The following is a 13,923-nucleotide window of genomic DNA, read 5'->3' on the forward strand; positions in this document are numbered from 1 at the left end:
CCAACAGTATGTGTTTCTCAGCGGAGCAGTAGGGTATAACAGCTTGGTGATCCCCGTGCTCCTTGTCCCTGATAACCGCAGCTCAAGAGTGCAAGAGAGGCATCCGGCTGTGAGGAACAGGAATGCTTAGTCAGGCTTTTCACATATACGAAAAGAGGAATGCATAAGTAGGAAAAACTAAAACTGCAAGTAATCTGACCCAGTTTTTTTTTTCTCATGGCTCGTGGCTCTGAGCTGGTGATGCAGGCAGTTTTTCTATTTCTGCTCTTGGTTCGGATTGATCTCACTACGAAGCACAGAGATGCATCTCAGGGGAATGCTGGCCTGTTCATAGCCATTGTTCATCACCACCCATACACACATGCATAAGCTATTTTTCCTGACACAGAAAATTGTATACGCTACGCTTTTTCTGCATGAGATGAAATAGCTTTTGCAATGCTTGTGAGGACTGTTCATTGATTTTAAATCTTCACTGACTATTAGATTGTACCAGGTTATGATCTACACTGGATAGGACCAGTTTTGAGGTAAAATGTTATTTTTTGGTCGTCTGTGCTTTCCTTCGACCTGCCTCACATACTTTTACTTAAGAATATGATTGACACTTCACCTAGAATATGAATCCGCATCCCCAGAGAACCTGTTACTTTCAGGTGTTCATTTAATAGGTACGTGGAAAGAGCAATAGTGACAGTAACTGTGCAAGAGCTCAAAGATGCATAAGCAGAACATGCATGTCAAAGGCAACTTGTTTTAGATTCTTGAAGATGTTTTATCTCTCATTCAAAGGGCTTCTTGACTGGTGAGGATTCTCTGGCCTAGATATACCATGACTTGGATGATTGAGAATCTTCACAGACATACCACAAATTCTTAGCAGTGTTCCTCTGTGCACCAGCGAGAGCGAGTCCACAAAGAAAAGGGGCTGAAAATAGCATTGTGTTAGAACAGCACATGGAAGCTGCTTTGGTGTGGGCCTGTTGTTTCAGGTACCAAAAAGAATATGAAATCTGCAAGTTCAACTGTGGTGAGCTTTGACCCGAGAGTGTGCATTGTTTACCAGTAGCAAGCTGTGCTGACCTTTCATGGGAGGATGCTGTCATAGCTTTAGTAGCTCTGTTGCACCATACACTTTTATTTAACCTTGGCGTATTAACCACTCCACAAAAGAGGAATGGTTTGGACACCATTATGAGACAGGAATCGTTGGTATGAATAAATCTCTTGAGTAAATTTGCTCATTGGTGACCGAGCTGTCCACATTTGATTGGCCAACACATTGAGCTGCCAGATGATGTAGCACTGCGTTGCCACTTGATGAATTGTCAACATGACCTCACATTGAGTACATTTTTTCAGTTGTCCGAAAGGTAAAAGAAAATGAAGCCGTCAAACATCAAAATTCAAGTAAGTTATCAGTGAAGTGAAGCTAAAATAATCTAATTTAACCAGAATATAATATGCTTTCATGCTTTTACCACTACTGATCAGACCCAGTCTAGTTTCTGTGTAGGGCTAAATTTTGAGAAACAGACTACTACTGCCTTTGTCATTAGACAGCTGCCAACAATGGAGGCTTGAAGAGAGCAGTGGCTCATTAGGAACCACCTCGTCACACCGGAGCAATTAGTCCGCTTGGGAGGAAATGCTTTAAGCGCAGACACTGCTCAGTGCTCTCCACCCACTGCCACGGACTGATGAGGAGAACATGGAGAGCGCGAAGGTGGGAGTATAAAAGTACTCATGGTTTTAGAGATGTAGTGCAGCTTTATTTTAAAATTCAACAACATTTTCACTCCAACCATAATTTCCTCATGAACACTAATATTTTTGTTGCTTGCTCCCAGTATATATCCCTCTGTCGTTAGGCCTTGGTAACGTAAAGCTTAGGCAGGATCCGTGCTTTAAGTATCTGTATACCACTGCATTTCTTATTTCAACTCTTGAAAGATGAGAGGTTTAAAATTCTGTTTCATGTCCAATCAAACGACATCCGTCAGAGATTTATGCCTCAGCAGGTAACCCGCTTCAGACAGGAATCAGTGGAGCAGATGTTGGTATTAAAGCTGTAAATCAACATCTAGATTATCTCATACCCACTGTTTGAATTTGGTGAAAACATCAAAGAGAGAGTAAATATTTTTTTTCTCTTTCCATGTGTCACACTACCATAATATAGGTTTCTGTAGGGAGTTGATTGGGTTCTCAATCAATGCACCCAGTTGTGGAGTTGGGGGTTTTAAAGTCAGGATAACTCATGTTCTTCTGCTTCAATTTTGACAATTGTTTTTTAAATGTGTTGTTTATAAGTCTTACAGCTTTTTAAAGAGCGGTAGTAAATCACTGGGCCGCATTTTGTAACACTGCAGTAACACAATATATTGACAGAGTCCTTCCAACATGCCTTTCTTCTACCAGATTTTCCACAATTTCCATAGTTTTGGCAACTGATCTTTTCACTCTTCCTATGTATATAAATTAAAGATTAACTTTGCACTTTTCCAGGTCACCTGACTGGACATATGAAAACTGATTCTCTCCCCAATGAAAGAACAAACGTATAAATCAAGTGAAGCATGCTGTTTTTGTTTATATGCATTGATTATCCACTGTGACATTCACACTGCCAGGGTTAGAGGTTCCACCGCCACTGAGGGTGCTCATGCAAAAAATTTGCCAGAGCCGCCTGAACTTCAGATAGAGGCGCTTAATTTTACTTTTTACTGTTTTGAATGTCATTCCTCACCCTAGCTCACATGTGTCACTTGTCATATTCAGCTCGCTTGAGTAGGCTTTAATATTTGGGAGATGTGAGAGATAAAGTAGACAGCAGGGGCAAAACGGGTGTGTGCATAGCTCTGGTAAAGTGTAGAGACGGAAACCCACAAAGCAAAAACTCAAATATTTTATGAGCAGGGACACACTGAGCTTATAAATGAATTAAGTAGCTTTGGAGCTGGTCCAAACAGAAGCTCCTTTAAAAAAGGTCCCAACCATCCCAGTCCAGTGAGTTCATCTTTTAAGAGTTTTCTGTCCTTTCTCAAGGACAGTTGGACATTTTATGGTTGTTTACTGGCAACCTGACTGTTATGAGCCTTTGTTACAGCCTGGATGTTTTCAACTAATTTCCCTCCTTGCCAAACAGTAAAAAGTAAGGAGACAGATACTACGTGAACCAAGTGCAGTTGTCCAGAGCTTCCGTGAAAAGATCGCGACAGCCTTGTCAAAGCTTGTGCTGATAGTAAGCAGACAGAGAAAGGACGTTAGTTATGTGAAAGGATGCCTGGGGGCTTTATAATCTGATTTTACTGCCTGTGGCTGAGCCAGAGATGGGGGTGGTTTGATGCAGGCATGGGTGACTGGGGGGATATAAATGACACTGACAGTGAATCACACAGATGACACGCTGCATCACACCTTTGTCACACTTGTTGCTCTGGGACAACACAGTCAGCAAGGTTTTTTTTTCATCTCTATGTATCTGTAGTATAGTTAAACTTTGTGAAGATTCACCATTATGTTATGTGAAAAGTTAGTATTAATATTGAAACTGTTACTCCAGGCAACCTACACACAATGTCTAGGGGACAGTGTATCTGAAGTGCATGACATCCATGTTACAAATCATTGTAACACACGCGACGTGCTAAAAAACAGAAAACCATTTGTAGTCAATAAAGTTCCAGCCATTAGATTCAATACGAGACTCGAGAGTTGAACCCTCACATGTGAAAAATAGCTATGACCATTAAAGTTGCATGGGACAGACTCTCCTATTATTCCTTTATGAGCCACATTTTGCAGCCAACATCAATCAAAAAAAAAAAATTATTCAGTATTTGTATGTTTTCCCCGAAACCAGTAACACATCTAGAACATTTTAAAGCTGCACAAACCCACAGGGTTCTGTCACTGGACTCCCTCAGCTTTAATGCATTTTGGCTTTTTTCAGCTCATTGTTTTGGTTTGTTTTTGTAATTACTGTTTTGATTCAATCTCACTCCCAGCTGTTTCCAAAAGAAGAGAAGCTTAGATAAGTGCTACCTGTCTACTGCCAAATGACAGGAAGAAAAAAAAAGTTAGTGACTAGGTGATGAACATTAGCAGCTAAAGAGATATTTCCCTCAGATGTTGGTGGAGACCAAAAACAGAGCTAAAAGGAGAGGGAAGACTGGACTTATATTTGTTGAGTAGCAGATTTTAAATGAAGACTAATGTTCTGTACCTGCTGGACGTGTAATAAGCGATTGTTTGCAAAACATACATTATTAGAATAACTTCATGATATAATCATATGATCATATGTTAATGTTGTGTTTACAGCCTGAATGCTATCAGAGGTCGGGTGTCTCTCTCTATCCTCAAGAATCTCTTGAAGACTCATTCTTCCAAAAGCAGCTTCTCCTCTAACACCCTAAACTGTCTAACTAGCACTTAATACACTCTGTGCACTTCTTTACATGATCTCATTGCACTTACTAAATAGGTGTTGTACTTAGTACTTACACCAAGGTCTCCAACTGCACTGAAGCTTTAGTGATGCCCCTCACTGGTAAGTCAGTTTGGATAAAAGCATCTGCCAAATAAGTAAATGTAATGTAAATTTATCTTCTTCATTGGTCATCCCCAGCACCTGCACTTAGTTTAAATCTGTATCATTCAGCTGAGTTTTCCTTTCAATATTAACATTGGTTAGTATCAGGTAGCTGAGCTAACTGTATATCTCTCCAATGAGAGCCAATAGTGGCTCTAGTTTAGACAAAGCAATAAATTCACCAGCCTGTCCAAACAGGCAGCCAGAGCTGCTAAAAAAAACATTAACTAGATGTACTGAACATTCTCAGATAAATCTGTCATCACTTTGTTTTGGCTTTTCTAGCACTAGAAGTGTAGAGAAAACTAACCTCTGATTTGTCAGGTAATACTTCACAACACAGACCACCTCCACTACGTGTGCATCCCGCCTCAAATCATTGTCAACATGTATTTTTCACGAGAGAGACTTAAAAGCACACAGCATTAAAAAAACGACTTAGTCATTGTGTGAGTGCCTGTTGTTGCACTGTCATGCATCTCTGTGTTTCTTGTTCTCTTGCAACACTGTTGAAAGTCAGATGTTTCTGAAGCACAGCTAAGCAAAACCGACACATCCCCACATCAATGCCTTGTCCTTTTATCCTCCTCAGTGCATCAATTTTAATACTAAGCTAATATAATGAGGGGCAGGGGAAAATAATGTCTGTATAAAAACAACCATTTAACTGCACTGCTTATCAGCTCGCTGCATATGGGGCTGTTGAATCCACTAGGGATCAGAGTGTGCATATCTAGGCATCTGCATTTGACACATCTGCTGTGATGATATGAGATTATGGGGGAAATGGAGCAACAGGACAGAGGTGACCAGCATTGCTGAGTAGTATCTCTTCTGCCCTTTTAGGTCTACTGATTTGCTAACAGTCCATTTTGCAGACTAAATTGTAGCTGGGTGATACAGAGACAGTAGCTGCTGTTGTAACTAACTGACCTGTATGGATGGAAGATGATTGAGGCGTGTGTAAGGCTGCATTGATCTTAGTCCTGGTCAGTTATTCAGGTCTTTGTTTGTGGAAGTTCTGTTGGGTTGAGACCTTTGGATTTCAACCTAACATTGGTATAAATTTCACAGGAAACCGGGAGTTCTAGAAGTGTAGTTCATTATTTAGTTCATTACCTCCCTCTTCTGTCTTCTTTGCTCTGTTTCCTCCTCTTTCACACTTTATTTGCTCCATTTGCCTTTCTACTCCCTATCTCCCTCTGCCCCTCTTTCCTCCTTGGTGTAAGCATGGCTGTCAGGAGTATTTGAAGTCTCTGCTTTTTTTTTTTTTTTTACAGAGCTTTCTCCTCTTTTCATTTCTCTCTGCCTCCCTCCTCCCGAGTTCCAGATTGGGGTGCCTTGGGTACAGTCCTCACTATTGCTTCTTTATCAGCAGGGATAGTTACGCTGCATCACAAGATTAAACTGTAGCCTAGCCATCTCTGTAAACTCTTTACCCAGCTTGGCCTCTGTGAATGCTCCCTTGGGTGGCATTACGACTGTTTGGACTTAAACACAGAATTTCATAGAAATGCATCTTGACTTAGCGCAGATGCAGTTTTGCAAACTTATATTCATTTTAGAGGTTGTTTTATATCACTTATGTGTCTCTGATATGTTGCAGCAGGGTAACTGCAGGCTGTTTGCTCACCAGCAAGCACTCTGTAGTATGTCCTCTTGACACCCTTAATGCAATCATATTCTCATAGGACATAGAGATAATAAGATCTCAAAGTAATGATCTCAACGTCTGTGTTTGTAATGACTCATTCTTAACTTTTGCACCCTGATAGCTGACATTTCTGGCATTTTAGAGGAACAGAGTTTAGTGTGATTTCCCAAAATATCTGGAGAGAGCAAAAAAATGTGAATTTGACAAATGAATCGATCTCAACTTTCACCCATGTCAAGTTCCTAGTAGTTGGAACTCCAGCAGATACTGATAAAGATTAGTACCTTACTGGTGAGGCTCACCTTGCCTCTTGCATCATGGACACCAGCTTGATTTAAGGTGCTCTCTCAGGGCTGAGAGCAAGCCTTGCTCTTGGGTCAGTTCATTCATCTGTCAACATTTCACAACTACTGGACAAGCCAACATTTCTCGATGTATGACCGCTGTCACCGAGAAATACAGCCAAAAGTTCCTCCTGAACACTTACAAATACATTGGTAGCAACTTTCTTTTTAAGTTGTGATGGCACATTATCCTTCACAGTTACATTTTCAACTCTACCGGCCAATAAGAGATCCAGTAATGAGCACATTTAAATGAGGTGTCTCATAAGATCCTATTATCTCAGTACTTGCACTGTGTCAAATGTATGAAAGAAAATAATGGGGACACTTTCAATTACCATGCAAACCTGCTTCTGGAAGTTTTGCTGTTTCACTTATTTTGTCTCTCAAGCTCAAGAACCCTTTTACTTTTCTCTCTCCCCAAATGGTTTGTGACCTCCTTTTATACTAGGCTCAGGTCTCAACTTTTCCAGGGTAACCACTTTAAACAATAGGACTGCAAGAGGGAGTGAAGTATTGGACTTCACTGAGAGCTCTGAAGGGAAAATTTGCCAAAGCCACAAACCCTCAGGCCAATGGAAAGGTGAGATGGTAGTGATTACTGTAGAGTTCTGATGCAGCCATAGTGATAATGTATTTGGTAATAACAAATGGTACCTGCATACTCAGAGGTACATGCATACAGTTTCTATTTGGTTCAAATTGGATTTTTGTCAGTTGACATTTGTTGTTTTTAGTGAAACGTCTTGACATCTGTTGGAAGGATTGGAAGGTCTTTTGTTTCTCTTTGCCTTGTTTAAAGAAGGATATTTAAACTTCGCTTGGATCAGTGGTTCCCAACTTTTTCCTACTGATGGCCCACTTAAAAATCTCAGAAAAGTTGGCGGCCCACATGAGACCCCGTAAGAATACAGAGGCTAAATAATGTGTTCTCAGAGGACATTTTATTCTAATGATAATGATGGAACATTGATGACTGAACTGAAAGCAGGTGAAACATGTAGGAAGCTCACTTTTTCTTTTATGTTTGACGGGATGGGGTCACTTGTCAATTCACCATAGGTCTCTTGACTCTCTGCTCCAGCTATCCATTTTGATACTCCAGTTATTGCCATGGATGTAATCTTTTAGTGCCCAATTAGACTGAGATAGCAAACAAGTATACAATATGGTCCTTCAATAAAAACATAAAAGTTAATTTCACTGGCTTATCACGGTGATAGGTCTTAACACAAGAAGACAGAAAACAAAAACAGTGAAAGGAGTTTTTAAATGCCCAGAGGGAATTCATTACATCTGGCACAAACATTCACTTGGACTCAGGGATAAAGTGATAAAAATTTGGTCGTCAAAGGTCACTGTGACCTCAACATACTTTTGGTCGTAAGTCAAAACTTCACATGCTAGTGAGAACAGAATTTAACACAAATGTCTAATAGGGTAAAATCATGAAATTTCATATCCAAATTATCGAAGGTCAGCTTCACTCTGACATCATTATTCTCTGCAAAAACACTTCTGGCCATTATTTAACACTTTGACTCAGAAAATTGAGATTGTGACCATATTTCCTGTAACTTGGTTGGAGGCATACAACCACAAGGTAATTCCCAAATGTTAACTACATTTACCCTGCACTGAACTCGCTGAACTTTATAATGGCATTGACAAAGAAGCTGTATTTAATATGGGTCAGCAACATCTGGCCGCTTAAAATGATGTAAATGTAAAATAAGAGTATTAAATAAGTATTTGTCCAAACTCTGACAGAGAGCAATGCATTTCTGCTTTTACTTAAAATGAGAACTTAAAGGTTCAATTTTAAAACCATAAAGCCTTAACTATGATCATGTAAACTCTAAACAAAAAATTAATTTATCAACTTATCAAATGAAGTTGAACCTGTTTTGTGGTAGTTAAGATAGACACAAGACACAATATAAATAATACTGTGAACTGCAGGAAGCTCCCTTTGAAGCAGTGAAGTTTAACAACATGTGAAACCAGCAAAAATGTAATAAAAATGGATTACATCTGAAGCCCCTTTTGGAGCTGACATGAGTGAGCGTGCTGGGAGTGTGTGGGGTGTGTGTTTCTGTGTGTGGTTGGATTAATAGACAAGGATTTAGATTGGATGTAATGATGCGAAGCAGAAAGCAATGGAGGACCTCAAACCCACCTACCCACCCCCCACTCCTCTGCTGTCTCAACTGTTAAAATTTGGAAATGGGATGGATTAGGGATGGCAGGGAATGGATGTAAAAGAAAAGGACAAAACAAACACACACAGTGTCTCAATGTCAGCAACCAGCCCAGGTAGCCAGAACAGTGTCACTGACGGTGGTTTTTCTCACCATTCATATCATCTCCTGCCATCATAGCCCAGCCTCAGACTATCTGCTCACCATTGAACTTCGATCTTCCAGCTCTAAAAATTAAACTTCCTGTGAGTTTGGAGGACCAGAGCTGTGCTGTTGTAGCACAAACACAACCGTTTCCCTCCCACACGCACACCACTACAACGCACCACAGAGTCAGCAGGGTTCCACTGTAGCTGTCATGTCACCAAACCTTTCCACTGATATTAGCCGACATCTGACCTTTAATGAACACACACTCGCTGTTGCGGGAGGTTAGCGAGGCTGTCTGACAGCGGTGTGGTCTAATGAGAGAGACGCTCTCAGCAGAGCCAGTGTCAGACCACAATAACCATACAAAACCCCTACACACCTCATTAGCATCATGCTAATAAGCCACTCTGCAGAGGAAATCATGGAGGAGTGGGAGTGGAAAGAGGGATGGCATGTTTACAATCATATCAAATAATTTTTCAGCCACTTAGGAATGTGTGCTTCATTTTTTCCCCCTTGTCTATTTTGGTTTCATCATGAATCAACTTGAGTGTCTTGTTTGCAGCAACAGGCACAAATCATTTCATTCTTGCTGTGTTTTAAAATGTCTCTCCAGGATTTTAGTTTAAAATGAATTTATGGTTTCGTTAGCAATGTCTACGGTACATATACACTTTTTTCTGAGCTACACATTTTGGTCATTATTGAAAAATGACAAGTATTAAAAGATGAAAGCTTATTCTTTGATCAGTCAGTTTGTGCTTTGATTAATAATTTTTCTAATTTCAGACTGTGTTTTCTTTAGGAAAAGTGTTCGTATGCGTGGTTGTGTTATTTCGAGAGTGAGATGAGAAGACTGATGCCACTCTTGTGTTGAAGTTTGTCAAACTGTGCTCAGTTGTTGTTAGCCCAAAAAAAAGTTACCGTATATCGGCTTTATAAGTGATGGTCGGCCCATTTTTTTCCCCTTTGGCCAGAGTGAGGCTACCTGTTTCCCCCCTGCTTCTAGTCATTATGGTAATCTTTGCTAACTATGCTCTGTACTTAATGCACAGACATGAAACTGTTGTCAATCTTCTCACGTCTCAGAAAGAAGCAAATCTGCATATTTCTCCACGTGATGAACCATTCCTTCAATTTTTGAGAACTTTTGGCATCTTTTTAGTCGAATAAAAGGGTTTTGTAGGAAAACATCTTCATATTTCTCAATGTAGCCTTACACCTAGTCCTACATGGTGGGTATTGGTTGCACATTTTAACATCCAAGCTGCCTGTAACCAGATTGATCTGCATTTTCATCACTATACTGGTTTGATTCTTCAGTGCATCTTGGGCTTATTTACACTCAAACCTTTTAACTCCTCCATTTCTTAAAGGCGTCACCGTCTTATCCTTCTGTCTTTGCTCTTCATAACCATCTTTACCCCTCTCCTCCATCTGTGTCTATTCATAATAGTCTTCTCCATCTCTGTATCCCAGGTTTCCCAACAGTTCTGGATCCCTCATCACAACAGAACTGTTTTTGTTCTTGAGCAGTGAAGGGCCTTTATAGCTTGTGGATACAGTGTGTATGGAGGACAAGCCCTTGTTAATTGCAGATTCTCAGGGGGGAATACTGTGCTGAACATGCAGTACTTTTTATCTGTTTTCTTTTTTGGGGGGAGTACACTGTATTTCTTTTCACATTCCAGTGAAACAACTTGTCTTTTTATTCACCGCTTTCACTTATTATTTATTAGACTCTAATTTGTTGACTACATCTCAAGAACTCAGTTTTTCCAACTAGAAAACAGCCTCTTGAGAATTCATGTACAAGACCAATCAGCAATGTTGATGATGGCATTTCTTCAAATTTCTCGATAACTATTAAAACTAGGCTGTGTAGAAAAACACTGATTACCACAACAGCCAACATGTCTTTTTAGTGACTAATGGTTTATACTCTACTACCTTTGTAGTTACCACCTCCATTTTTGATACTCAGGAAATACAGTTGGTAAAAACAACATATTATGGCAAGCATTACAAGCGTCCTAAACTGTTCCAAGAAAATTTAAATTTTACTAAAAGAATTTCACGCTTTTTCCTGAATCCAAGCAAAAGTAAACAGAAAGCAGGCGATTGGATTAGCAGCAGCCAGCTACAGCTCGATCTACTTCCAGGCCAGTTTGTTAGCTAACCATGCTAGCTGTTAGGTGCCCTTCCGATTTATGTATCCAAGACATTTCCAAATCACAATGAGCAAATCAAAAAATTGTGGAATGAGTGTCTCAGGATCGTCAAGCCACATGTATTGGAAATTGGAAATAGTTTGACATTTTAGGAAATATTTATTTACTTTGTGCCAAGAGTCAGCTGAGAAGATTGAGACCGCTGTCATGTCTTTATGCAAATTATGAAGCTACAGCTAACAACCACTTAGCTTAGGTTAGCAAAAACTGGAAACAGGGAAACCACTAGCCTGTCCAAAGGCAACAAAAACCACGTACTAGTACCTCTTAAGCTCACTAAATCTGGAACATAACCCCCCATAAAACTGTAACACCTGGTTTTTTGTACATATTAAACAAACAAGATGTAACATTAATTTTTTAACAGGTAGGTGGATTGCACTGGTCTGTTTGCAAATGTCCCTAAATGTTGAATTATTCCTTTAAGTAACAGAACCCATAAAGGAGTATAGTCTGGGATTTTCTTATATTATCAAATATAACTTTCACCTTTCTTTCCTTGTTTATTCCATGTTGAAACAAAGCAACAAATAAAAGCAAATTAAATTAAATTGGCATCAGTTTTAAATGGGACATCAGTGTTTATGATGTAAATCCTGTTTTAGGCAGCAGTAGAGCAGAGGAGTCCCACAGATTAAAGGTTTACAGTTTCCTGTCTAAATCACCCTCTGTTCTTTCTCTAGGGGCCATAAACGTAAGCATGAAGAAGCCAAGGAGGAGGAGGACGACGACGAGGTGGAGAATAAACAGTCTGCTGACGAGTCCTCCAAAGACTCCAACGAGGAAGAGGAAGGCAGCAGCTCCGAGGCAGACGAGATGGCCGCTGCCTTAGAGGCAGAGCTCAATGACTTTATGTGACGCGGAACCTGAAGAGACTCAGTCACAGGTGAAGGACAACAAAAAAAAATCCAACTCCAGTCATCCCCACGAGTGGTACCTAAAAAAAAACTATTTTTCTGCTTTGGAATCAGTGTGTACTTAGGATGTATGAGCCATGAATGTGTGCTGTAATAAAAATGAATGTCCTGTACAGAAATTACATGTTGCTGTGTAAATAAAGGCTTAGATTTTTTTGTAGGATTGATATATAGCCTTTTTGGCATAAAACACTTTGATGTTAACATTTTATTGTAAGATAACAAACGGTAGGAGACATGAAATTTGATACTTTTTTTTTTGTTTTGTTTTACTGTTTTCTATTTCAATTTTTATATTCATGAGAAAAAAGAGAAATGAAATTATAAAGCGTAAATTTTGCTGGTCGTACATGCCAAAGAGTTCGGAATAGGTTTGCCAAGGCGTGCAGCTAAATGTTTTACTCTTGACTTCCAGTTTTATTTTTCTTTTGGCCTCCTCGACAGTTTTTTAGGGTCATAAATGCAACCAGCGGATCCAGACGTTTGAATGTGTTCCCTCGAGTTGTTCCTTCCTCCTCAGTGTACATTGCTGACATAATGGTAAGGTAACTATCTCTTTGTGATAACCACACCCTTGGTGCGTTGTCACTGTAAACTGAATCCATCTAGTGTATTTTCATTTTCATTCATTGTACAATATGTACAGTTCTGAAGGTTAAAAACTCCCATCAGGCCTCTGATTATCGTGAAGACTTTTTAAGGGTAAGTTCATCCAAAAACAAAAAAAAAAACCCAAAAGAAATCATATTTTCTCACTAAGGTTTTTGATATATAGATATTTTATGTTTTCTATAAATCTTTGCATTTGGTTTATAAGTTCATACTCACTGTTTATGACTTGTGATTCATTCACAGTGATTTCCTGGCCAGTAAAGGCTTTTTCCTTTATTCCTTTTGGTGCTCACAGCATTAAAAACAAGAGTAACAGCTTTCTCCGAAGTGACTTTACCTGTTGATCTTGCTAATTGACAATAAATGCTATTAGTTGTTTTTATATAAACCAGTTAATCAGCAGAGAGGGATTCTGGAGAGATGTTATTCCAGTCAGATTCACTGTATTTAGGAGGAAGCAGAAATCTCAAATATCCTAAAACCCAAACTCTCTGAACGGCTAGATAGCGCTAGATGTAAGTGAGAAAATATGTTTTTGGTAATTTGGGTGAACATACTCTTAAATCTGTACACGTCAAGATGAGCATCAAGTATAAAAATGTCTAAAATTTAGTCAAATTATAATTTTTTCTCCTATATGACATTTTTGAACTTGTTTACCTCAGAAAGTGATAAAAAGAAAGCAAGAGTCACCAGCATATCATCCCCCTTGGTGTCCTACCACATACCAGCCAATACAGTGTGACTGCACTACTAACATCACACTTCACAGGATTTCTGGGCGTTGAAGACCAATAGCTTCCATCTCTTTTAGTCATTTAGAAAAAAAACATCATGCACTGTTGCCTGTACACTCTAATGGAGCGTACACTATAACGTATGTTGTACAAGGTTGCTCACTTTCACTGAGTCAAACCCATAGCACTGAGTCTGTTTGTGTCTCATTCAGCGAAACATCTTTAGACTATAGAAATGAATAATTGTAATTACTGTCCCGAGGCAGGAGGTCAGGTGTGTGTTTGGATCTCTCCAGTAAATGTTTTACCCTCCACTTCTTTTCACTTCACACCCAACAGACTTCTTTCTACCGTGACAGTGATCATCCTATTTTGTTGTGTGTCAATCAAAGCAACTGGAGTGTAACGTATTTGTAAATTTCGTACTTGACCCCGAGAGAAAAAATACTTTTCATTGAATAAAGATGTTTCTAAGTAACA

At 39.4% G+C, this 13,923-nt stretch overlaps 1 protein-coding gene across 2 annotated transcripts in view; it reads left to right on the forward strand.

Annotated features, from left to right (window-relative positions):
• Positions 1–13,923, forward strand: part of ctdp1 (CTD (carboxy-terminal domain, RNA polymerase II, polypeptide A) phosphatase, subunit 1) — a 76,538-nt gene extending 62,615 nt beyond the window's left edge. Inside the window, exon 13 of one of the 2 annotated variants that reach the window (XM_071499766.1) lies at positions 11,861–13,923. In XM_071499766.1, the coding sequence (XP_071355867.1) occupies positions 11,861–12,035 (175 nt within the window). In that variant the 3' untranslated portion in view covers positions 12,036–13,923. The remainder of the gene's footprint in view (positions 1–11,860) is intronic. The other variant, XM_071499765.1, reaches the window with a different exon arrangement.

Source organism: Trachinotus anak, unplaced genomic scaffold (genome assembly GCF_046630095.1).
Source record: "Trachinotus anak isolate AG129_WGS33_773 ecotype Australia unplaced genomic scaffold, CSIRO_AGI_Tana_v1 ptg000016l, whole genome shotgun sequence".
Taxonomy (NCBI): domain Eukaryota; kingdom Metazoa; phylum Chordata; class Actinopteri; order Carangiformes; family Carangidae; genus Trachinotus; species Trachinotus anak.